This window comes from Lissotriton vulgaris, chromosome 5, assembly GCF_964263255.1.
Source record: "Lissotriton vulgaris chromosome 5, aLisVul1.2, whole genome shotgun sequence".
Taxonomy (NCBI): Eukaryota; Metazoa; Chordata; class Amphibia; order Caudata; family Salamandridae; genus Lissotriton; species Lissotriton vulgaris.
Window position 1 is genome coordinate 496553568 of NC_141693.1, and position 27513 is coordinate 496581080.

The 27513-nt window shown below is 40.4% G+C and overlaps 1 protein-coding gene across 1 annotated transcript in view; it reads left to right on the plus strand.

Moving 5' to 3' along the window:
• The window catches only part of PCDH15 (protocadherin related 15), a 2701201-nt gene that overhangs the window by 190142 nt on the left and 2483546 nt on the right, over positions 1-27513 (plus strand). Inside the window, exon 2 of the mRNA XM_086921939.1 lies at positions 17787-17905. Within this exon, the coding sequence (XP_086778065.1) occupies positions 17815-17905 (91 nt within the window). The 5' untranslated portion in view covers positions 17787-17814. The remainder of the gene's footprint in view (positions 1-17786; positions 17906-27513) is intronic.

A 27513-nucleotide genomic window follows, 5' to 3' on the forward strand; every position in this document is an offset into this window, starting at 1 on the left:
CAATGATGCTTGTCTTCATATTTTCAGATGTCTTTATTCAAGATCTTTGAGCCTTCTTATCCAACACGTTTTTCGTCGCTGTTACAGGGGATTACCCCACAACTTTTTCAGGGCTAAGGGAATATATAAATAGGTACCTCTTCATGTATTTAATAGTAGTGGGAACACTTCACTTTTCAAATTATTGACAAGGTAACTTTGGTGACTTGTGTGGTGACTTGTGTGAATTTCAAAAAAGTGAATAGAACTGTGTGGAAATCCATGTGAAATTCGTGTCGTACATGCTACTCGTACAGCTTCTCTGTGCATCCATATATCAATGGGGGAAAGAAAGAAGAAGCAAAGCCCCCAATTGTTTATCTCATTGCAATAAAACATACTGGTACAGTTGGTGTTTGAGACTCACTTGTAGGAGTAATCCTGTGGTTGGCAAGGTGCGGGCTTGCAAACAATGTATTTTTATAACCCATTTTGTTATGTTCGTGGCGGAGTAGTACTCACTTGTGCTGTCACTAAATAGTAAATACATTCTGACTATATTGTGTACTAGAACATGTATAAAAGAACGTATTTTGTTTATAATACGACACCTGAGGTCAGTTTCAAATAGTCTCTAAGTAACAGAAAGGGCACATCAGCTAAAGAGTAGCAGCACATTCTAAAGAGTTGTACTAGGTACCCCTGAGAAACCCCCTACTTTAATTCCTGTGATAATTCCAACCCAGAAGGGGTTCCTATAAGTAGTGCTCCTGGAGAAGTAGCCCAATTAGACTTGTGTCCTGAGAGCTAAATATGCTTTCAAATATAAGGGAGTTTCTTTTAGAAGAGCTGCCCCATCCTAAGGTAAAATTAACATTGTATTAACATTATTTCCCCTTACTCTTCAGTCCTGTATTGAGACTCAAGTAATTCTGTCTTTTCATTCCTTAACGGCAGTATTGGGTAGAACCCTTTGGATCGCCAGCCCATGGCGTGTTCGCCGTGCAAATGAGCACTCTGCAGCCGGCCACCCCAGCACTGTCTTAAATAATAAAGCATGAGGGCGGACTAAACCGGTACTGAGCCCATTTTGGGCACCATCTTGGAGTGGTGTATCGGCACCCGGGGCACTGGAATCCCTGAACCCATTTTGGGTGCCATCTCAGAGTGGTGTTTCGGGACCCTCGGGGCACTGGAATCAATATTATTGTGAACTAGCAGAATGTGGGGGGCAACAGGCTGGTGGAAAGCCCATAAGATTAAACGCTATATGCTAGTAATCTGTATCTGCACGGGCACATGACAGCATTGCGTTGCACTACTAAACAAGTGTGACATTGGTGGCAACATGCATGTAGGGTTTAGGCATAAGTACATCGTTGTAAGAAATTTCTCTTAATATCCAAGAGCTTTGTTGTTCTGACCCAAACTAATCAACATGAATGTTTGTTTTGTGACATGTGACATGTGACAATGTGATAGTGAATTTCGTGACATAACTTGGTGAACCTCATCTTTAACTATACATTTTTAGACTTGTTATGGACAGTGGCAGTCAGTCTCAATTCACGTTAGTATCAGATCCAAATCATTTTAGGAATCGTATCTTGATGCATTTAAATGATATGTAAATAATACATGTTAAGTATAATCTTGGCTTGGTGTGTTTGACTTATCCCTTTACTTTCACAACAAGTGAGTGATCGTTGTTGACTTACTGCAATTGGCACCAAGCAATTGTTTTGGTTGGGTGAACTTTGACTTATCCCCTTACTTTCAAAATGAGCGTGTGATTATTATTGACTTATTGTGTTTGATACTAAGCAATTGAATTACCTAACAGAACACACTGTTATCAACCACATCAGTAACAGCAGCATTTTCAAATATCCACAAACAAAACAACATTGAAGCCAATTGGAACAGTACTAATACACGATACATGTTATGACCCAACATTGAAATCAATGGGAGTAGTACCAACAGTTAATAGCTTTCATTATATCTTATATTGTCAGCATCACCATTGTAAAAAGATCATTGCATTCGATAATTGTGTCTCAGTGTCTGTTCTTTTATTTTTAGCAGATGGCTAATGCAGTCATAGGAAAACCAAAAGAGGTCCAAGTCCTCCCAAGCCTATGTATACAAGCACAGGCTCAGAAACCTCTTCAGAGGTCATAATTATAAGGTCCAGAAGACTTAAGGTAGTATCAAAAAACATGCGGATGGAAGGGGGCTTCTGCACATTATTTTGCCTCTCCAAACATTCTTGGAAAGTAGTTGGTGGGGCCCTCCTCTTCTTTGGTGTACCACAAGGCAAATATACAAATCTTAAGGGCCCATACAGGGCTTATGGAGTGCTCCTTCTCCAATGGATACTTGACTAGCTGCTTTCATAGCCATGTTCCTTTCTTTCACTGTCAATAAACAAGTTTCCTTCATTCGCACTTTTCAAACTTTTTATAGGTTCCCTTCTCCCACCTAGGATACCCAATGGTGTCTTTGGCTGTCAGCTGATTGTCCCCATTGGGAACCCAATCCTGTGCTGCCTGGATGGCTCCTGCTCCCACCGACATTGCTCCTGTGTTAGCATGAGAGGCGCCATTGTTTTTCTCCTAGGAAAATTCTCTACAGTGGGTGGGGGAATAGGGATATGCACCCTGCTCCCACCAAACATGGACACGGGGAAAAAAGGCCCACACATGCCTTTTTAAGGAGCACAATGGTGTTTAGTTGTTGCCACTGCTGTACCCTGAGTCAGGTTATTTTTGCATCTGATCCTAGGTATGGGGTCTCCAGGGTCAAGATTTGCTTGAGGAGGGGTGCGGCACACACCCCCTCCTCATAAGAATTGAAATTAAGAAGGTTGCACTAACCCCTAGGCCTGGCCGACTCCAGTCGTATTTCTAGGAATTTGTGGCAAAGCAACATGTTCCTTGCACTCAACTTGGTCCGCCCAGGGGACCACGTTTTAAATTCTGATTTATCGGGCCCGGAGGACCAGTCTTGATGATTTTGGCCTTGTTTTGCTTCACTTGTTTGGCTTTACTTTTTGGGAGGAGTTTGATTTCAGTGCCCCCAGACCTGTCCTCTGCATGTGCTCTTGAGGCTCTCTCCTGCTTGGGAGGCATCATTTACAGCCGCTCTATATCTAGCAAGCAGAACACCCTCCCTGCTGCACTGCTTGGGCCCCATGGCCTCCTGTCTGTCTCGAGGGGCACTTATGAGTCAGCAACAGTCAGGGACCAGTCAAACGAAGCCCCAGGGAAATCTCCTGGGTCTCCCATCAGGTCCATTCCCCCAACTATTCCTCAGGGTGTATAAGGTGACTAGCACCACTGGCCCCAATGAGACACAATCTAGTCCTGGTGGTCAGCTGGTATTAAAATCCTTCAGTCCATCCTTGCAGTAGTATCAAGTGGCTTATCCTTCCAGCTGTGCATTATCTTGCTGTTGTCCTTCCCAAGTCTACTGTCTTTCCCTCTCTCTCTCCCTTCTGCGTGGATTTTGAAAAGGAGGCAGAAAGTTTTAAATGGCAGGCCCTACTGCCCAGTCCTAGGTTACCACGTCAGCACTCCACCCTGTCCCAACACTCCTACACAGCATTCTGGGACAATCCAGTATGGCAACTTCAGGTTCTCTGTGGATAGAGCTTACATGAGAGCCCGATCTCTGCACCTAACTGACACATCTGTCTGATCTCTTCCTACCAAAACTTAAAAGGTGAGCCCCTCCTGTGTTAGCTTAACGGGTCTGGCCATCCTTCTTTATTCCACAGGGCCTGGGCTGTCCCAGCCCAGGTACAGTGGCCCAAGTAAATTTTCAGATGCAGATTTCTTTTCTGAGAAACTGGGTCGAACAATGTTAATTTTTCTATTGTAAGGGGAGGCCTTTGATCCTGTTGCTGGATAGCAGAATAATTAACGCTGCCTGGTGTGGGGGGTTCAAAGGTCTGAGTAATTGGCCTATTCCACTGGAATTCAGAGGTTCACCAAGTTGGTCATGCACAGTTGTTAGGAAAGATTATCTGTGAAGAGAACCCCTTAACCACTCGTGCCTTAGATGACTCTGAATCGAGTCAAAGAGGATTCCATTATCCAGCATATTAAAAGGTGCTAACAAATTAAGGAGGTTGAGGATTGAGTTCTCTTTTTCTAAGAAGTAGAGTGCATCATCAGCAATATATACCATGGCTGTCTATGCACTGGAGCGTTATCTGAAGTTCAACGTGATAGTGATTTAGATTATTTTCAGTAATGTGTTTCTTAAATTAGAATGAAATAAATTCCATTCATGTTTCCACACTAAGGGGCATATTACCATGCAATAGCGATAATTATCGCTATTGCTTGGTTAGAGACAAAAATGTAGCGCTGAGCTGTGGTGATTTTTACTGCAAATAAACCTTAGTATTACCAAGGTTTATCGCAAATGCCATAAAAATCGCTGCAATGCATGAATATCGCTGAAAAGTCAGCGATATTCATGCATTACCGAGCTAATGCTCTTAGCCATGTTATCCACCTCCCATTGGGTAACATGGCTAAGAACTGCTCTGGGCAGGTGTTAGCTTTTGGCGATATTCGCGCTTAGCGCAAATATCTCCAAAGGTTGGTAATAGGAGATAGCGATGTTAGCGACTGTTTTCAGTCGCTAACATCTTGGCACGCCCACTTTGCATGTCATTAGTGATAAATATCACTGACATGCAAAGTGGGGCCCAAGATGGTCGCTATCTCCGACTAGCTGTCGCTAACTGGTGTTAGCGACAGCTAGGTAATAGGGAGATAATTTTATCTCCGCTTTCTTGGCTTTTAAAGCCAAAAAAGCGGAGATAAACCCCCTTGATAATATGCCCCTAAATTATTCTGTAAAAGTGATATTAATTATAGGTTTGTAATTATTAAGTTTACATGGGTGCACAGTGCCTTTTTCAGGCAGAGGTGGTCCTGCTCAATGTTTAGTTAGCTAAATAATCTATGCTGGGACGAAGAGACTTTTGCTAAATTGGTCAAGTAGATATGGTGATCAGATTTGGGGCCAAATTTAGAGTTTGGTGGATGTATTAGTCTATCTATAAGGGATAAATATCCCCTCACCTTATCACATGTTTACTGTATCCTACAGCACTATTAATAAGGTGGAAGAAATATCAGTCATGCTTGTGATAGAGTAGCCCTTCACCAAGTTCTAAATCAAGCCCTTAGTCAGGAATGTGTCTGAGGAACAGCCTGATGTCAGAGGACAAATGTGGTCATAATGATATTAGTTTGAAGCACTGGTTAAATGACATTCCAGCAGGACAATGATTTCCTATTAGCTGTTAACTGAATAACACTAAGTCCTAAAAGCGTCTTATGATTTGTATGGCATTTAATGCTATCCACAAGGGTGTAGCTAGCACACATGGGATATAGGACTTTCCTTCTGGTCTCCCATGTGATGGGAACAGTCAGCTCCAGAAGCTCATGTTTGCTACCCATGCAGAGAAATTATATCGTGCACAGAATCTTGGTGTCATTTGACAATCTTATTTCACAAAAAATGCTAGGACATTTTTCTCATTAGCTGGAGGCAGTAAGATATGTGTGGACAAAAACAACACTTCTTGCCAATGCATATAAATATTAGAATAACCTAAAGTGAACCACAATGAGTGGTCTCTTACGAATTCAGTGGTATCTTTGGAATGTAATGCCAACAATTATTACAGGAATAGAATGAGTCTGCCAGGGGAGTAATTAGAGAAAAAAGGAGTCGCCTCTTATCATCGTTAAAGGTTTGGCAGCAGATAGATTTGAGTGTTTCCTAGTTACTGGATGTAGTCATGAGGTGCTAATATGCTTCCTGGTTTCAAGTTTCGCAATATGCTACATTTGTTTTTCAGATGAGAGAGCAATGTGGGCCAAGATTTTGAGGTCATGCTCCTGATGAAATATTCTAATCTTTCTCTATTTTGGTCCATAAACCATAAAAAACTTTCACAGATATAGACAATACATAAAAACAGATTAAAAAGCTAAAACGCAAATAAAATGATATTTGTGTGTGCAGTTAAAAATCAGTTGGTATTGAATGAATTGCTGGTTCCTAAAAAGACCTTTCGCACCCACCACATAAAACTAAAACACAAGGATACAGCGAAGACAATTGGCATTTGAGTGTTGTATTTTAGGAGCCTAAATGCTTCTTCACAGTGTTGTGCACCTAGGTTCCTGCACAACTGAACCAGCCATCTGTTTCTGATATTTTTGATAACTAGGACAGAAAGAAAAATGAGTTCAGTCTTCTTTCCCCTACTGCAGGCTGGGCAGCCCAAAGCAGAGCTGTCTGACCATTCATTAGTAAATGCATGTAGGGGGAGGGAGCCTTACCTGAATTGTACGTACAGTTTCATGTCTAGAGCCAGTTGTATTTCATCTAGGCATGGCTCTAGATTGTACATATCCTTTATTGCCCAAAAAGTGGCTGTAAGGTAACCAGTGGCAGAATTTTCATAAGGTTAGGCTTGTTTCCCCGCCTGTAGCTGCTAACTAGTTGATTGCTTGAAATTGCCAAACCAGTCGACTCCGGGTTGTTCCATAGATTATCTCTACCTATGATATGGAGACCTTCCTTGATATGTGTGAACCAAGCCAGGTTAACAGTGTCTGGAAGACATAGTAGTTCTTGAAGCTCAGACTTATATTCGGCCAGTTCAGGGGTTGCACATAAGAGCCACCAAAATAGTAGGGGTCTACAACTAATTTCCTCTGCAATGGGTCTCACCCCTAAATCCAATAAAACTAGAACTAATGGGGAGCTCACCGGTAGACCGGACAACTGTCTAAGAAAACTGTTCTCGGTTTTGGTAATAGTCTTAGAGTGGCGATGACCCCAGAGTTTGGCCCCATACAAGGCAGCACTCATTAGTTGAGTTATAAAAACTATATGACCCGGCACACATGCTTGAGAAGAGAGTTTCTGTAGAGCTTGGCCAGACCGCCAGGGTCTTGGACAGCTTGAGGCTTTACTTGTCTATTTGTGGTCCCCAGTATATTTTTTCTTAGGCTAAGACCTAAGAAGTCAAAAACAGATACCCGCTCCAGTTGAATACCATTCAGGTGCAGGTTGGGGCAGGTAGAGTTAGCGGGGTTGAAGACCATTTAAAATTAATAAAGTAAAACAGTTTGGGTTTGATCTATAACTGTAGCAATGATTTTGACTGTAGCGGAGCTATAGATAACCAGTTCTCTTAAATATATGTCAGAACCGCAGAAATACGACAAGGCAATTTCATGGTGATTTTGAAAAGAATTATGAAAAAATACATTATAATTTATTGAGCGATTACTACGTTTTTATGTTAGTTACAAAGGAAAGCATTTTTCTCTAGGTCAGACAGTCCATTATCTATCATTTCTTTTACTGTAAGGCTCACAGTGGTAAAATGATCACTCCAGCGCTGACATCTGTAAATAAAGGTTTAAATAAAGGTTTACATTATGTGGCTGCAATGCTGAATCACATCCTGGCTGACTCACACTAAGGAATTGGCATTTATGTTTATGGTGCTTATATTGCACACAATTTATAATAATTGTAATAGTTGCTCAGAAAGTCTGTAGATGTCTTATTTCGTTAAGACAATGTCTACTCTTATTACCTTTGACAAATTTTCTACTATGGCCCAGATGCATCAAGGTAAATCGCAAAAATCGCAAATTAAGAATTCGCTAAATTCCCATTACTTGCATTTAAGGAATCTCAAATTGAGATTCCTTAAATGCAATGCATGAAACGTAAAAAAATAGTGATTTCGGTAATAGGAGTAGGAAATTACCACGAAGTTCAACTTCATGGTAATTTGCAAAAACTTTGAAAAATGCACTTTTGTGCATTTTTCAAAGTTTCATGTTGTGCACACCATGCCCTAAGGGCATGTGTGTGCTCAACATATGTGCACAGATCAATTTCAGGGGTGCAACAGGGTGTCTTTTGGACACCCCTGCACCCTTGAAATTGCATTCTCAATTTGTGATTCGCTAATTGCGATTCGCAAATTGAGAATGTCTTCCCATTCATTCCTATGATCCTCCAAGCCCATAGGAATGAATGGGGAGGTATTCCTTAATTGCAACTCGCAATTTGTGAGTCGCAATTAAGGAATTTTAAGAAATCGCTATTTTTTGAGGGAGTTCTTCTTGCATAGCATTTTTCTATTCCTTATTAGCGATTCCCTGTTTTTCATTAATAATCGCAAAATGGATGCTTGATGCATCTGGGGGTTAGCACGTCCCATCTATTGTAGGGAGAGTTTTCGCTAAAGATTTTCTCATGGGCTTTAGGGCAGTAATTATTCCTGATTCTTGAACTTTCCGAATCCCCTGCACAAATGGGTTTGTTGTCCTTAAATCTATTTCATAACCAGTATCCGTGTTTTCAGGAGACTAAAAATCCTTAGGAGGCCTGAATGACAGCAGTAGATAAACGTGATCTATTCACAGGCCCGGTGCAGTGAAAGATGTATCTGATCTGTACAACAGATACGTCAGGGCCTGGATGCTTGCATAGCTTCGAGCTATCGCCAATTGCATGTAAGCCATATAGAACATGTTATATCAATCAATCAATCAATCAAGGATTTTTGTAGAGAGCGCTACTCACCCGTTAGGGTCTCAAGGCGCTGGGGGGGGGGTTGCTACTGCTCGAACAGCCAGGTCTTGAGTTGCTTCCTGAAGGCGAGGTGGTCCTGTGTTAGCCGGAGGTGGGTGGGGAGGGAGTTCCATGTCTTGGCTGCCAGGTAGGCGATGGGGAGCCAGTGCAGATTCTTCAGATGGGCGGAGATGTGGCAGTGGCGGGGGATGTCCAGGATGAGTCTTGCCGAGGCGTTCTGTATGCGCTGTAGTCTTTTCTGGAGATTGACTGTGGTTCCGGCGTAGAGGGTGTTTCCGTAGTCTAGGCGGCTGGAGACGAGGGCCTGGGGGGGGGCATGGTGAGCTGCTAATGTCCGCAGAGAAAGTTGTGCATCCAATCTTCAAAAACAATTGGCTGAATACAGTTGATGACTGTCCCCAGAATGCAATGCAGCACAGCACTGACGGTCAGTGTCATGAAGATGTAATGTGATATGGTTCATCACTGCTTCATGGTGCACTGTAGTGTGATAGGTTAGTGCATCTTGGATGAATTGCAATGCGATGGGTTCGAATCCGTAGAAAACAGTTTCACATGCTGTATTAGTGCTTCAGGGCTACAGACACCACACACAAAGGAGCCCGGACACCACAGGTCCATCAAAAACCATGCAAATGTACATAACGTAGCTCCAATGTAATACAGGGAACACATATTATAATAATGGAGCATTCAATCTATGTTAGATAATATATCTGCAAGCCACGAAGGAAATCCCCTCAGAACCCTAAAATACCCAAATCTTAGAGTCAACTGCATATTCATTTACATATTTACAGCTCTGCTTAGTTAAACCTCAAATAAAAGCAAACATTTATAAGTAGAATCATAGCATTAGGCATACTCGGCCTCATTTATGAAAAGTGACGCATCGCTGCGTGAAAACAACAATGCGTCACTTTTCACTGCTCCCTCTTTGCGACACCAATGATGCGTCTTATTTACAGTATGACGCATCATGGCGCAAGGAGTTACAGATACGTCAGTATTTCTGACGTATATGTATGGTGCAAAAGTGACGCATTGCTGGAGTGTGTCACAAAAGTGACGCAACTCTAGCAATGTGTCCTTTCACATGGGGCAAGCCCCATGTGAAAGGGCCTGCGTCAGTCTTATGCCTGCTGTGAGGCAGGCGTAAGAAATTGACGCATTTGTGTCCTAGAAGTGACGCAGTGAAATCTTATAGATTTCACTGCGTCACCTCCATGATCCTTTCTTGCGTCAAAACGCCCCTCTTGCATACAATATACCTTGCGCAGGTATAATGTGGCGCAGGAGTTTACAAAGTGACGCATCTACCTAGATGCGTCACTTTGTAAATATGGTGCAACAAGGCGCATTTTTTACGCCACTGGTGCGTCACAAAAAGTGACGCACGGGCGGCGGAAAAGTGACACACAGACTCATAAATGAGGCCCACTGTGTATTGTGAAGTTCTACATTAATACATTGGGAGAAAAGTTTTGCCAAATTCATTCATATACAAGTAACGTGCTAGATAAACACATAAAGACTTATTTTGACTTTGCCGGGCGATAACCTTTTTCTGCCAGGTCAGAGGAGGAATGTATTCTATTGCTTTGGTGGCCTACAGAGCAATGTATTTATACATTTCCATCTGTTTATTGTGGATCTCTGTTCCTTCAGAGGAGTTGCTATCATAGTGACCCCTCTGAAGGCACTTAGGCCTAATTGTGGGGGAGCCATATTCAAGGTGACTGCATGACAAAATGTTGTGATTTTGAAATATAAACTCCAAAAGTGGAAGTTTGTTTTTGAAAATCAAAAAAGAAATGTCTACGACATGTCTTTTTCCTAGTGCGTGGGTTATTTTTTGATTTACTGTTCAGAATTGTCAGGATTTCCCTGGCAGTCCCACCAGGTTAAAAAGGACATCAAAATATCTACCCTAAATAGGGCGGAGGGTTTGAGGTTGCTTGACCCACTGGGTGTGAATGTTTGATTGGTTGGGATACTCCGTCCATCACCACCCCCTTTTGTACCGCTTTGTTCACCATAAGATGGCAAAGCATGCTCAGACATGAGTCCCTTGCTCACTTTGCCACTGGATTCAAGCAAGCCTGGCTGAAGACGGCTGCAATGCCAGAAACCGGTCCTAGGAAGCTTGAGTCCGGTCCAGGGAAGGCATGGCTTGGCAGTTCGGGCTGGACTGTTCCCATGAGGCACAGGGTCGGACTGATTTGCATATGGCCAAATCTGAACTGGGGTGGCAGAGTGGGCTAAAGAACGGTGATGGATTAAACCCAGATCTGTTGACTGGGTGTGAGTGTTTGTTGGTTTGGATGCTCTGTCCATCACCACCCACCCCCTTTTGTACCGCTTTGCATATTACCGAGTCACTCGATCCATTCCCCAGTATTAAGAAGAGACCTGTAATGGAAAATGTTTTTCACACTAAAATACCTATCCACAGGGTATCATCATTTAGCAGATGCAGTAAATACACCAAACACTGGGACACTGCTAATAGGGGCCTACGGGCAAATCAAGGCAATTTCTGTTATGCTTCATTCTTTCTTCAATACTTGATCTGAGTTACTCTCAGTATATCCACAATGTGTATACGGTAATAGAATATAAGGGGTTGGTCACACTTCAAAGGATCTAACTTTACGATTTCTGACTGATTAATGACATTAAAATAACATTCAGAATGTCCAGATTCAGCTCAAGGTAACTGCTCATCCTTATTTTGATGTTGAAGACAAACCTTAATTTTTAAATGACTGTCATTCTTTAGGGGCAATTCATGGTAAAAAGAGAAAACGGATGTTTTAAATGATGATTCCCAAATTGAAAAGTCTGTAAAATATGTTGGTTTGTTCTCCTGGTGATGGTTAACACTTGATATTGGTTATGTTCTCAAAGAGTAAATGTGGGTGTCTTACCCATAAATGTATACATTGCATTGTGTGCTACTGGTCTCTGTAAAGGGGAGGAAAGCCATATCTTTGTTCCACAGCTTCACTGCAGAATATCCATTGAAATACCCTTGTCCTTCACCTACTAATATGAAAGAGCCTAGAGTCTTCTGTACCAAGCTATTTTGTGGTCGAAAACATTGTGACTCAAATGACCATAGCTTTTGTTATGACAAAATGGTCTTTAGATACGTATTAAAACTATTTTCTGATTTTCAGAAAATCACTTCCAACTCACAAAATGGGTTTACCGGCCAATACAGAATCGCAATTAGGACGTTGGGTGTAAGGAGTGTCCCCTATAACTGCAATTCTTTATGATATGTATCTTTTGTTCAGGTACCAATTCCTGAAAGGGAATGTTATCTCATTCAGAAGGGGAAACTGTTCCAGTGGGACATCTTCTCCCTTTGGAATCTTGACAGTGGCCTTTACCTTTCTTCTTTAGAAAGAGCACAAGTCCTTCTAAAGAACAGAGGCGGCTTTTAAAAGAATGCCTGCCTTTGGTGAAAGCAAATGCAAGGACAGTGGACGGCTGTCTCCCATCCCTTCGTATACATAAAGTTACAAACTATGACCTGCCTAACTGATATTCCTTAGCCAGGTCATGTTTTAACCACAGGTGAATTAATAATATGCAATGTGGCCTGTTAGTACATAGGTTACATCACAAATTCCATCCCCATTTACAAACCAGTCGGTGTAAAAAATGCACATCCGTGGATGGCAAATAGGACAGTAAAGTAGGACCTAGAGTCAAAGGTTGAAAAGTTAAAAATATTATTACACTGCTTTCATCAAAAACCGGTAGTGTAGCATATAAAAGGATGTGTAGGAAGGGGGCGGAGCCCCAATGCCCTCGAGCAGAGGCTCCCACTGTATAAGGAAAGAAATCTAACATTCTTACACTGTAATTGTGAATGGAGGCCTGTGATGTTTAGGCATGAAGCCTGGTGTCCCCAGATGTTTCTTTGTGGCCACACCCTAACACACTTCTGGATGGAGCAACTCTCTTTTGGAGAGTGTGGTTAAATAGAGGACTAAGATTAGCTAGGCAGGTGCTCCTGAATGGCTATCAAAGTCCTCATGCCTGAAATAGTTACATTATCCGGCAACAGTTACAATTGCAACAGAAAGAAATAATTTGGAACAAATTACCATCACTTTAGAAGATATGGTGTGACAGTAAATGGCTGTCGGATTCCAAATTAACCTAACACCCACGATTTTGAGTGAATGGGCACTTTCTGTCTCAAACCAAAGGAAAATGCTGAAAGTTGCCTAATTACATATAATAGCGTTTGCGTGTAAAGCCTAATTAAATTATTCTAATTGTGCCATGGTTTCTAATGAAACTGCTTTCAGTGATTTGAATCTAACGACAGAAAGTACTTTCCATGAATACTGCACTGAACAATGGAGGGTGATAATTAGACAATGTCCTTTGCAACATGACAAGCAAGGTGTCACGTGGGTCCATAAGTCGTGGTTTTCTGATTTTCTGAGCTGGTCTAATTTTTTTTTGAAGATTCATGGTTTTTTGTACTGTCTGATGTTGGCAGATTCCAAGTAACGATATTATGGATTAAAGGGGGTTGGGATTAAAAAATGTAATTTTCCATTTAACAAACATTTCTGTTTGAGATTTATGAGTCTTGTTCTTATTGTAGGGTTGACTCAATTGTGTACAATTTTGTACAATATTGCTCTAGACTGGTAACATATACAGTCTTTTTCATAGTCTATAAATATTTAATTTTCTAAGGAGTACATTAGTAACGTAAAACACATTTGTAAAAAAAAACACAAAAATGAAAGCATCTTTGGCATTCTTTAATTGCAAATTGCCACAGGCTTTAGCCGTAGGAGGAATATTCCTTCTTTAAGGTGCTAAGCAGTTTATCATAAAACTGCACCAATACCGTACATTTTATAAAGTGATGTACACACCATCATATTGTCCAATCTTCATTGTGACTTTCATTTTGCAATATAATACATTTGGACCTGCTAAAGACAGGCATATATGTTTGTTTCCAAATATGTACACACAGCACTAGAATGTTTTTCAGCGCGAGTGTTTTCCTTTTGCCCTTTTGATGGAACATTTTTAAAAATTAAGAATTGTTGCATTATCTAGTGTACCTACAGTTAAACATGGTGGGGAGAGTTAAAATATGTTCTTGAAAAAAAAAACGATTTACAATTTCCACACCAGTTCCAGTTGAGCGCACTTCCAAAATGAATTAGATCAAACCCTCGCATACTTGCTGTAAGGTTAAAGACTGTCAGAAACTTAAATAAAAGTGAAATTGCAACTACACACGAGCATGAGCTGAATGTGGGTTCCATTTTGCAAGAACACAGCGCTGTCTGTAAAAAAGAAAGGGAAGGGCAATTTGAGTATTTCAGTCAGGCAAGTAGCTACTGTCTGCAGTCTTCTGAGCTCAAATCTTTGTATTATCTCTTTCCTGTAACACTTTTATTTGCTTCCTTTACGTGTAATGTTGAAAACGTTCTGCCTGCGTGAATGTGAAAATGCGTTTTGATAGTTCAGTTCTTTTTAAGCTTTTCGCATCAAAGGCCTGAAAATAAATTGTTTGGACGTTTCTAGACAAAGGCAAATATCTGTACCTGTCGCAGCTTCATTTGCATATCATTCTAGAATACTATGTCAAAGTGAGAGACAATTTACCAGAAAATAGTTTTAAATTCAACCAGGTATCGACTGACTGAAAGTGAGATTCTGAGTCAAATACCTCTTTACCTGGCATCTTGACAACATGGTGAAGATCTAAGAATGATCACAACTGATGAAACAATATCAACAAAATTCCCCCTTTGCAGATTTTCTGTTGCATATCCCACCCACGTGGCAAGGATCTAAATAAAAGCTCATAAAAACTATGGATTTCGGGCGGATTGCCCCCGCCAGGCTGGCGGTAGCCACCGCCAGCCTGACGGGGGCAATCCGCCCAACATCCACACTCGTTTTCCCCCCGCCATATTAGTATGGCGGTGGGGACCTAGGCGGACGGACAGACCGTCTGCCGCTTTTCCGCCCCGGTCGCCATGAGGCTGGGGCGGAAAAATAATAATATGGTGGCGGTGTCTATCAGACACCGCCAGCCATATTGTGATGTGCCCAATCTGATGGCCACGGAAAGGCATGCGGTCTTCACCGCAGGGGGCCCCCAGAGTAAAGGAGGGGTGGGGGGTGACACAGGGGTACCTGTGGTACTCCCAGCATTTGCATACACGAAGCAGCAGGCACCGCACGGTGCCTGCCGCTTCATGTATGCAAATCCATGCATGCATTTTTAACATTGTGGCGGGCGGTGCCGGGAGCACTGCCCACCACAATGTTAAAAATGAGTGATGCGCCCGCCACTGTGGCGGGTGCATCCTAATGCCAACATTGGGACCCCCACCCTTAAGGCGGGCAGTCCCTCTTTCCGATGGGATGGCGGGTGGGAAAAGTCCACCTGCCATCCTAATTAGGCCCTAAGTGTCTAATAAGTATTAAGAAAATCATTCTTTTGGCCTTGCATTTGTTGGAATCACAATAAATGCTACATGCCAAAATCTGATGACCCATATTAAATAAGTTAAGATTAAATAAGACGTGCGCCAGCCATAACATGTCTCAAGGAGACATTTTTCTGTGGCTCTTAATCAGTTTATTTTCAAACATGACCAATGATTTATAAACCTGCAAGTACTAATCTGCCTTAATTCTTAGGTCCTCAATTAGAGGAAGGAGGTAACAAGATTTTCATCCAGATTTGTTCTCTCTGACATCCTCACAGATCAACTGTCTTGCTTAGAAGCTACATGAATTTGGTATTACTAAGAGTGGATTCACTGTTTGCCATCATCAGGAAACCTCTTACTGTGGAACTGGCACTGGTGGGAATGTCATTGATTTGCCTGCCATACTATTAGAAGCCACTTTTTCACCATTCCCACTGACATCCATTCTATTTAGGTGCATTACATCCACTTTTGCAGCACCTTACAGAAGAGCCTTCAAATATCCTCCATGGACTCCCTGCTTTGGGAGATCTCTCTTTAGAAAATCATTTAAGTTATATCAGGTAAATTAATCAGGCCATCCGTTGAAATGGCTCCTACCAATGATTTGATTTGATTTATATATTTGCAAAGTGCAGCTATCGCTCCAAAGGGAGTATCCAGGCGTAACACAGAAGAAACCAGATTCACTGGGTATGTATGAGAGAGATCCTACTATACAAGTGAGGAGCGGAATAGATCCTTGAGCCAGAATATCCTGCTTTTCAGAGATTTTCTGAATTGAGTCTCAGATTCCATCGCCCTTAGGTGTGCGGGCATGAGATTCCATGCTCTTCTTCCCAAGAATGCGATGGATTTTACTCCTTTGGTTTTATACTTGAAGGTGGGGGGCCTAAGAAGGTTCACTGTGGAGGATATGAGGGTCCTAGCAGTAACATAATGTGTGAACTTGGCTGCCAGCTATTTAGGTTGTGTGTCTCTAAAGGCTCTGAAAGTAATCACCATGATCTTAAATAGATGTCTTTCTGTGTAGACAGCCAATGCAGCGTATTAAGAGCTGAAGTGGCGATGAATAATTAGGCCTTTTCAGCACTAGACGGGCTGCTGCATTCTCTAGGATCTGTAGCTTTTTCCTACCTGTTTGTTGATTCCTGTGAAAAGGCCAATGCAGTGGTCTAATCTCGAAAGGATCAGTGCCACTGATTTGATGCAGGAGCCATTGGGAGAAATGCCTTACATAACAGTAAAGTATTCTAAATTCTGCTGAAGTGGTAGATTTTGTGCCTTACTTCTCCAGCCATATGGTGGCTGGCACCTCAATTTTACATGACATCTTATGGCCCTATTATGAGTCTGGCGGTCTAAGGGCCACCAGACTCATAGTGGCTTGGTGGAGGTCCGACCGCCCTATTACTACTCAGGCAGTCACACCGCCCTGGGACTGTCAGGTCTGCCAGGAAACCCCTGTTCCCTGGTGTAAGAGCGGCAGTCAGAGGCCGCAATATGCTTGTTGGGACCGCCACAGTCCCGCCAACCATATTTCGAGTTTCCTCTCCACAAAGCTTTTCATGGGGGTTGCACTACAAGAACCTTAGAGGGAATTATTGTTTTTGTGCAGGGAGGGACACCTTCCTGAAAAAAAGCAATCAATAGAGTGATTTCCTCCTTCCATGTGTGCTACACACATAGAAAGAGGAAAAAGGAGGTGATATAAAGATTCCCTCCTCTTATGCCTCCGTAGGCTATTGGCACATTCCCCGGTTTACCAGTCCTTGAAAATCTGGAAATGCGTCAAAATCCATGGGTGCTGTGTGGAAACACCCACCACAATGCCCATGGAAGTCCTCTTTGACGCAGAGTTAGGCAGCGCAGCAACTTGTACTGCATTGTCTCACTCCCTGTCTATGAGGCCATGAACGCCATGCAAAGTGGCTTTGCGTGGCCTCATAGATATAGGTCTGCACTCTGCGGCACCGTTGTGTCAAAATACATTACGCACAGGCTACGCAATGAGCCTGTAAATAAATCCCTATATTTGTACTTAAACACTTTTGCCTATTGATAGGACTGTATTATTTTAACAGTTAAAACGGACTTGATCCACGCTCAAATAAAGGTGACTGATTTCATATAGTTAGAATTTCAAACAAAGCAACCATAGTTTAGTTCATAGCTAATAAATTGGCTAAAACAACAAAGGGTCAAAATGGAATCAATGTATCTCTGCTAAACGATGCTAATGTTGGAAGGTTTGAATGCTTCTATCAAAATATACAATTAGATGACAAAACAGCCACTCTGCCATAGTCAAGAAGACTTGGATATTTTTGTCCTGCTCTAAGACACAACAGTATCTTTCTAATTTCCTGAATTTTGATTCAGAATGAAAAAGTTCAGGGGGATTCTTCTGTGGAGTCGTTTTCAATGTCTTTAAATTTCTTTTACACAAGTATCATCTGGCTGCGAAATACCCATAAAACGCTGTGGAGAGCCACATTGATTCTGTTAATGAATAGCCATTTCATTATGGCCACATGCCACTGGTGATTAACTGTGAAGTCATTAGGAGCCCCTGTGTGAAAACCATCAGGACATAAATCACTGAATGGCACATGCTCACAATAACCCCCGGCTTTATTTCGTCCATTTTAGATCCATGTTGAGTGAAGTTTGACAGAAAATGCTACAGCAACCTCATCGCTGGACGTGGTTTCTGGCAGGAATAGCTCTGGGGTCCATCTTCCCTTGCTGTTTTGGGCAGAACGATGACGGTAAGCTTGTTCAGAGTCATGTCGTGCCTCATGCTTTGACGGATGTAAAGCGAAGGCATAAAATGAGAAGGAGCAAAGGTTGTGAGTTTTCGATTGGAAAGATCCTAGTCTGTGAAACGTATCTGCCGACTGAAGTAGTATCACTCAGTGGCAAAATAAACGCTTTATTGTATTTGAAGAATTGTAAATATTGTCTAGGAAGTGCATATTAAAAGAACTGCGCTTACTGTAGATAAGAAGATGACTTTGGCATGTATACCCATGCATTTTATATAATCATATTATATTGCAGTTTTCTTCGTTTGAAATTTGCTGTTTGCATTGCATGAATGCGCCGTTATTCGATTGAGAAAGACCACCTTGATCAAAACTTAGGGGCAAATTTACAAGCCCCTTGCGCCGCCAGTTTCTCCCTTTTCCCCACCTAGAAAGAGGCGCACCATAGGCCAAGCGGCATGTAGAAAAGCCCCTTAATTTTAAGGTGTGACTTTGATGGGCCAGTCATGACATGCCTTTAAAGAAACAAAACATCCTACATAGAAACAGCAATTTACACATACCTTGCACAGACACACACACGCAATTATGCACACACTTGACATGTAAAATAGTAACAGAATATCCGTGCAACAAAAGGTGAACCAATTAACATAACTTTGAAATGTTACAAAAATGGAGAGTAAATATTATTTATCCATTTTGCTGTTCCAGTAATCTGGAATAGAGCAAAATATACCTTGATACAAAAACCTTGCCATTTAGTACCCGTGTCAGAATTGAAGAACTGTGTTTTCAACTGATTGCTGCTTAAACATTTTTGTTCTTTTTATTGCTTCTAATAGGTTAATGCTGCATTGTTGAAAACAAAGCAATTGAATTTGTAAAATTATTGGTCCAGTTCCAAAACATTTTGAAAAATGCCCAGATAATATTAAGAGGAAACATGCTGCTCTGTTCCTTACTAGAAAAGATGCAGGCTTTGAAAATAAAAGGGGTTCTTACTCTATTAAGAAGCATGTGATGGATTATAGCACTTGACGAAGAACAACTCGAACTTGATGTAGTATTTCTGTGTTGGTTGATGGAATATTTCATGTCCTTCGTTGAAAAATGTTTTACACCAACTCATTGTGTAGTCACTAATTAATACCGCTATGCCACTTTGAGCAGGCACACTGTAGAGTATGGAAACTAATTTGATTGAAACATTCTAGTCTATGTTTTACTTAACATAAATTTACTTTTATTTGATTTGGTTTAAATCATAAAAAGAGCGGGTTAACCGCTAAAAACACATTGACTCTTGTGACTTCATGAATTCATGAATAAAATACACATTAATTAATAACTTCACGTTAAAACCTTTTTGTTCCTGATAACTAGGGCTTATAAAAGAGCACATATATTTCCCTATCCCCTGGTGCAAAATTAACTTCTTTTGGAACATACAAATATTCTCAATCGACCTTTTTATTGACTTTTTGGATTCTGTATTATTGAAATATTTCATTATTGATCAGCCAAATCGTTCACATAACTCAAATCCATGTCTTTGCCAAATGGTTAGTTGATTGCAAAGAATGGTTTAAAGTTCGTGGCTGCCTTCAGATTAAGCTAGTTGCTGTTGTTAGACCCCCTTATTGTGGCCATGGGCCAAATCAGCTGCTACTGGTACTCAACGGTGCATGTTGAAGTTTGCTGCCTTTTGATGTGCCAGATCTGTCCTATTATGGCTTAGCATAATGGGTCAAGTACAGCCGCTTCAGCACTTGACTCTAAGAGGTAACAACAGAGAGCAGTCACAGGCTTCTCAAGGAGGTAGTGTGGGCATGTTTGAGTTCAGGATTCAACAATCTGAAAACAGCACAGTTCCTGTTGAACCCAGGGCTTTACTTTCATGACAAAAAATACTTTGCACACTAGAATAAAAAGCTATATGCAGATTGTAAGCAAGGTGCAATTAAGTGTCCTGCGCACTCAGCTTGGGTTGTGACTCTATGTCCCTCCCTTTCTAGGTTTAGTCTGTTCTCTCCTGGGAATAAGGTAGTTGCCCGATTATGGATCAGGCATTCTGTTTTAAGTTGTGTCTCTCACAGTTCCATCGTTAAATTGTTCTTTAGCTGACTTGTTCAGTTCCTGACACCCTTGCTGGATCATTCCTTTCGGACATGCATCTGGGTTTGCCTGCACGTGCCTGCTTCTGGGAGAGAAAGCTTCCACCAGCATCTCTGTTTGGATCTCCTCATTGAAATCAGGCACCTGCCCCACAGATGTGTCTTTAGGGATGCTGTATATGTCTCATGGCTGTGAGTGGTAGACTAGTACGCAAAGATGGTGGTCCTCGCAGAAGATTGGATCACACACAGAACTGGTGGACAGGTACTCCGAGAATAATGAAGTCCTGCACAGGCAACTCTCCAATTGGGGGTGCTGCCATGCCCAGGTCAATCTTTGACTGGCAGGGTGGCTATGCACAAGCCAAACCGCTGGGTAACAAATCCACTTGTGAACATTTTCTGCTCAATTCAGGTTGCTCTTCTTCTCTGCACAAATGCTTAATATAGGCAATGCTTCTTCTGTGAATTATGGTTTAGTACAATCTGCTCTACTTCTGAGCTCTGTGGCTTTTAATTTCCATGCTGCACTTGACTCACAGGTTGAACTGGGCTTTGACGATCCTCAGATCAGTGGGCACAGTTCCGTCCAGGCACAGTCTGTTGGAGAGACTTTGACTGTCCGGCACTGAGGCAAACAACTCATTCTCCAATTTCCTACTCTAGAAGTCCCATCTTCTCCAGGGTCATGGTGTACTGTGCTCCTCCTGGACACTTCTGCATTGTTAGCAGGCACATTCTCTCTTCCCTGAAAGCAGGCCAGTTTTTATGCACATAGGTATTCAGCTTATCCAGCAAGGAGTAGACTCAGACAGTGTTCTTCCACCTCTGGAAATCTGGCTGTTAGGCAGACTCCAGCTTTTGTTGCACAACAATACATTTGGTACACTGTAGAGTACTCTATAGCTTGGTCATAGAGAACATGTAAGTAGAACTACAAGTGGAGTAGTGCGACTCTAATATTGTACACTTGCAGCTGATGCAATGTTGGGTCAGCAAGCATGGTATAACAACTCAGATGTCAAGATTCCTTTTCCTGCTTCATTTCTTTAATGAGTGCAGTGTTTAACAGATCTGCTCAATAAATCAATGTAATGTTTGAAAGAGGAGCTTTTGCTTACCCTCGCCAGGCAATTAATGTAAGTGCTAGAGAATTATGTAAAAGATTAAAGTTTCGAGTTTATGTATCACTTGTTTTAATGCAAGCCATTTTGTGATCTTTGATATAAAGCTTAAGGGGAAGTTGAAATTCCTGAAACATGAGTTTGGGTCTGCGCATTGTTTGGACAATATAAACCAAGGGCTTAGCCTCTAGACTGATTCTGGGCACCACCGCAGGATATGTTGATCTAGAGACCAGCCTGCTCACAGTGCCACCACAAAACCTCTAACCTTTCAGTGAGGGAATGGTTTGATGGCAACCACTGAACATGACAACCCTGACCCCCTCAGGGACTGTGGAAACAATACGAAACCTTTCCCTCAGTCACTCGTGCTCACTTATTCTCAGAGAAATATACAGAGAATACACAGTGAGACGTTTTGAACAGTATTTATTGAACCAACTTTCTTCTTGCATAAAATATGGGTGCCTCAATGATTAGAAGACAGAAGTAGATAAATGTGATTACAAGCACCAAAAGCGTACATAGTAGATATAGCTCTACCATGGTGCTGACACAAGGTATATATGCAGGTATATAAAACAAGGCAGTAATCTAGTGTGTAGATGTAAAGCCAATAATACCCCCATTTTGACATAGGTTAAGAGAGTAGTACCTCATAAAAAAGTGGACATGTTGCTTCCAAAACGTTGGCATAAATGAGAAGGATACCTACATTGTAGGATGACGTTCAGAATTTTAGACAACAGAAGGAGAGTATTTATAAAGCCCTAATTTACAAATGCATTATTGGTACCTTGGTTACCCTCTCACAAATTCCATCTCCAAAAGAATAATTCACAGATGCGGCATTATGATCAAAAAAGTGTTTTGTATGCTTTGATGACGTGGCTTTTCACAAAAAAATATATTTATTATCACACCTAAGTTATAGCCTTGTATAAGAAGGACAGAAATGTAATGTGCACAACATTCTTTAAAATGTATCCTATTTTTTTCACCTTTTGTAGTGAAACGGTGGTAATTTATCAGCTTTATGGAATTTTATTTAGTGTTCACGGCCAATTGGAGTAATGAGTTGAATCTCACACAATGATATGTTGAGTGAGAAGTAAGTTATGTTGTTTTTTGCATTTTTACCATCGTAAGATTGTTTTGCGAGTTTCATGTCATATTTGGACTAGGAGGACTGATGATAAGGTGCATGCAAACTGTCTTCTCACCTCATACTTAAGGATTGATGCAACTTCCAGGTGGGGCTTTAATCAGCTTCTGACAATTACAATGCCGTGCATTCTAAATAGCCACTTAATGTAGATTTGATCTAACATAATGATTGGACCCAGTGTACCACTGTCCTTCCATATAGACTCATTAGTGCCACAAGTACATTGGCTACCAATGAAAATGGTCGAAGAACCACTGTAATTGTTTGTCATTCCCTACTTCATTCTAGTTTGCGCTGCCTCCCTATTTAGTTACCCTCCACATTTTGCTCCAATTGAGCCTTTGTTAGAAAATAATGCTCATCATTAGGTGACAGTGGATGCTTTGCTACTTGTATCTGTATGTCTAGTCTTTCACTTTTGTGAAACACTTTCTCCTTACCCCATGGTCCATCTTGAGTTTGAACTGAACATCTTTGTTTGGGGTCATAGACTTAACATGTGATTAACACCACTGCATCCAGTGCTTCTTTTTCATGAACACAACTTCCTTCGATGTGCAGTTCAATTTTGTATAGATTTCTGACTCATGGTCACATATGGGAATTCTTCAGCGAATGTCAAGGTTACATGTTGCATTAATTCATTTACCACTTGTGACAAGTCTATAGTATTAAAACAAGCAATCCAAAAACAAAAATATAGTCACTCAACGTGGTTCCATCACCAAAAACAACATTTTAAAAAGAGAGTGCAGGCCATAAGATCCTTTCCTCAAACTCATCTTGAACTAATGTGACTGTGAAATTCAAACCCATATACAGTTTCATCTAATATTTCAGAACTGTTTACACAGATTGCCAAAACATTTCCAATTTTCCTTGTATTATTATAAAAGTAGTATAATTATTTATGAATGTTTGAAGTACTTTCACTATTTCCTGATGTGTATAAAATATTACTAGCTGCAAAGTAGCAGAAGGTGGAGGACTCACATTGCTTGATTTTTGCTTATAGTTGCGGAATCTGGAAATGTTTAAATATTTCCCTCCAAGGGTGGATTTATTTGTTACCATGGCCATTTAAGTAGTCTGACTGCATGGTTTATGCACCTAAATATAATTAATCAATTAATGTAGAGTTTTGGATGATAAAATATACCTTCATGCCATGAGTGCTACTTTAACCACCGCCTCCATTCTTGAAATATTTCCTTTCAAATCATTGTATTTTCCGAAGAAAACACTCATCTTTGTGAATGTACGCAGTCGATAAAAGCAATAGTTTAAATTATTTCATAAATTAGAGAGGAAATAATCTAATGCCCATGTGAAGAGTTTGATCTGCCAGGAGAGAGAAAAATTAAATAAAAAAAGTAACCTTAAGAATGTCTATGGTTATTAAGACTTGTGTGTCATCAAAGGATGAAGGACAGAAACATATCAGGAGCTTTAGGTCACAATGAAACATGGCAGCAATTTTCAGTAGTGAATGTTAGACAAAAATTATTAGAAGGATAACAATTATGTACTTTGAAGTACGTTGAACATCAAATACTTACGTGTGTTGGAGTGGGGCCATGATTTGTATCAGTTTACAAGATCAATTTAAAAACATTAAACATTAAGAGTATTTAAGTTTGGTTTCAAACTAAAAGGCATTCTTATGAAAATCTGAGTCTTGCACAGAATAGTTATTTTTAGTAGAATTAAACTTGTAAGTCTACAGAAGTAAAATTGTTTCTTCTTATGTTTCTCTTGTGAGATACAGTTAAGGGGTCAGTTGTCTCTGATAAAAAAAGGCTTTCTCAAAAGTGAATTGTGAAGTTGGTTATATTATGGTCTGTCACAAATATTAAAGTGCTTTAACATTCTGCCTGACTTATTTGATGATGATGGCACTGTCTTAAGTCCAATAATTAACAGTAATTGAAAGTAATTTACAATGATACACACAGGAAAGGCTGTAACAGTTAAATATCATATATTAACTACTACTTTCTTACTGCATATGCACAATTAGAATGCCTTAAATGTATTTAATCAAATTGAGCACCTTACATAAGAGACCGAAAGAAGATATAGCAAGTTATGATTTGGGAAAACAAGTTTACAGGAATTTTAGGGGTAAATTAAAACAAACAATAATTTGACTGCTCTTGCTCATAGATTACAAACTCTAAATACAAATGATACAATGGCACTTTGTAGGACAGTTCTTGTCAACAAAAGCTTTTCTTAAATTAAATAATTTTGAAAAGAGCATTTATATAGATTAGTCATGACTTTCCATATTTGCTGTAGCTGTAGATTGTCTATTTTAGTATGTGTGTATTTATTTTGTGGTTTATGTATTTTCTTTATTTAAATTATTCTTAGTCTGGAACTTAAAATTGGAGTAGTTGATACCGTTAAAATATTTAAATCGTCTACACTGCGATCCACAAAAACAATCCCTTCATTGAGGAGAAAACTACTTTTCTCCTGCAGATTTCGATCGGAAAGCACTGAAGGCCTGATTTAGAGTTTGACAGACTGACCAGTGTGTACCAGGATGGTGGAGGACATTACTTACCTCTGCCATCTTGATGATACTCCACATGCCTAATATAAAGATGACACCTGGCCTAGCGCGTATGTATGTGCATTGAAGTGATCAGTATTCACATTGTTCTTTTCAATGTACTAAAATGTTTATGGATGGCACCTAAAAATGTTGATTGGCAACTACCAAACCTTTGACGTTGTTTTGTTGTTCAGAATCAAGCACCTAAAGCAGGAGTTTATTTCTGTAAAACAAAAAACGAATGACCCCTAATTAGTGTGGGGCTCATTAGTGTTTTTCCTGTTCTTCACTAGCTGTAAATGATGGAGTGCGACAAATATTCAGCACATCTTCCACGGTGACGTGCTGGATAGTGTAATGTGCATTCTCAGGCGGCCCCTCCACTGGGCAGTCAAATAGAGTATTCCATCGAGTGAACCAAAGGGAGTTCTGTCAACAAATACTTAAGGTCCATCCATCTCTCACTGAGGCAGGCAGATCAAGAGTTTGGAGAGCAGGGTACGTTGTCCACTAAACGCTAAATCAGTTCCTAAATTTATCATTGTTAGTGTTGCATTTTAACCCCAATTCGAAGGAGATACCATTGCCTGTCTTCAAAATAGGAAATTTGTAGTAATTTATTGACCTAATTTCCTGTCAGCATGTGTAATGATCACTGGGGTATATATAGTAGGTGCAATAACATCCTTGCAGTTATTTACTGGTGAATTTTTCAGTTTCACTAATCTTACTGACATCTTTCTGATTAGTTAGTGTTCAATGTATTTTCCGGTGTATGTATAAAAACGTGCAGAAACCATACAGAAATATCCATTTAATTGGTGTGTGTGATCTGTGCAGAAAGAGAGCAAAAGCCAAAAGACCTCCAATAATCACTGCTATTAAACTTTCTTGCAAATTACAGGCCATTTCTGTATGTAAATTATTGTTCTCTTTCTATTTCTTTATTTAGAAAGTGAGTGCAAATACATTCTACTTATAATTTTACCTCCCAATCCGTTTCAAAATGAATGCCTGATATTGCCATTTCGCCTAGTCTAGGCTGGTAATAATCATGTTTGATGAGTAAATACACATTCTCAAAATTGCTTTTCGGGAGGCAGTATAGTACCTTGTTGTAAAGGGATTGAAATACTGCAGTTGCATTGTAATTTGAAAATATAATAAGACACAATAATATATTCAGATAGGTGAAATGGAAATGTTTTATAAGCTATCATATTTAAGCTAGGAATGTAATCTGACCTGGATAATAATGCATACTGTTCCACAGACATGCAGACGTTCTGCTAATCACTTCAAGGATTATGACTTTAAATGAAAGACTATGTTTTTCTAATTCATCCTTTTATTTGTATTGTGTACCTTAATGCAATAATGCAATGTAATGTATTGTACATGAGAATACTACTGAGTAGGACACCTGCTATTTTTGATAATCTTCTGACCGACTGCTTTGTCACTGAGGGCTATGTCATGGACCACTGACTAGTCTGATTCGTTATGGATGGAGTTGTTAGCTCCTCTCCTATTACTTACGATTTCGCTTTTTCAGGGATGTGCTCACTTCATATTTCCGATGCTGGCTGCATTTTAAGATTGGCATGCTGTTCTGTTCTCCATCATCCCAACTACAATTAAACACTTGGAAATGACTATACATTTTCCTCTTCATTGCAAAATACATACGTCCTGTTTCATTCCAGATATACAAGGTAAAAGAAAAACTTGTATTTATTATTATACTTAGCCCAGATTTACTAAACCTTTGCTCCAGCACTGGGGAGATGTAAAGCAATGTAAAACAGCATGTTCTATTTACAATCTGATGAAAAAGCTGTATTGTATCAGAAAGGTACACATTTCAAAGCCTGATATACAAAGGTAGCCAGGCTGTACTTAGCCATTAAAAACTATTTGTAATTTGTAATGCAAGGTTGTTCCTCCAGTACGGATCCTATGCTAGACAATGCACAGTCACTTCTACACCATGGTGCGTGTCTGTGTGTTGTGTAAGGCAGCCCTGCTAAGGTGCCAATGCAGGGGATAACTCCAATAGCAGGCCAATCATTGTGCATATGGCTCAGCTTTGCATTTTACCTCTTTCTCAATTCAATTCAGACATCTTATAAGCTATACGGCATTGCATGGAAAAATATTAAATCTGGGGCTTATTATCTCCCTGAATCACAGTCCTATAAAAATGACAAAAATAGGCATACCTATAAAAATGCTTACCTTTTTCCAAATTAAACCATCCTTTATCTTTCACTAGCTTACCCGTCGCGCGTTGCTGCGATCTCAGAAGAAAGGAAATTCAAGGAAACTTGAATTGTGGCTTGATCAGTGCGTAATTGATCTGTTTCCAATCTTGATTCTTGTTGCATGTTCGTTTGAGGAGAGCGGGCTTGAGCAGTGCGTACTCGATCGGCTTCCAATCTTGATTCTTTTTGCTTGTTCGTTTGAGAAGAACAGGCTTGATCAGTTTGTATTCGAACAGCTTCTAATCTTGCTTCCAGTTGCTCGTCTGTTTCTGAAGCTCGTAATGCCTTTTTCTTTCGTGTTTCAGATGTAGATCGACCAATCGATTTCCGTTTGGAGGGAATAACTGTCGACGATGCTCGCAAATTTGCTGACAA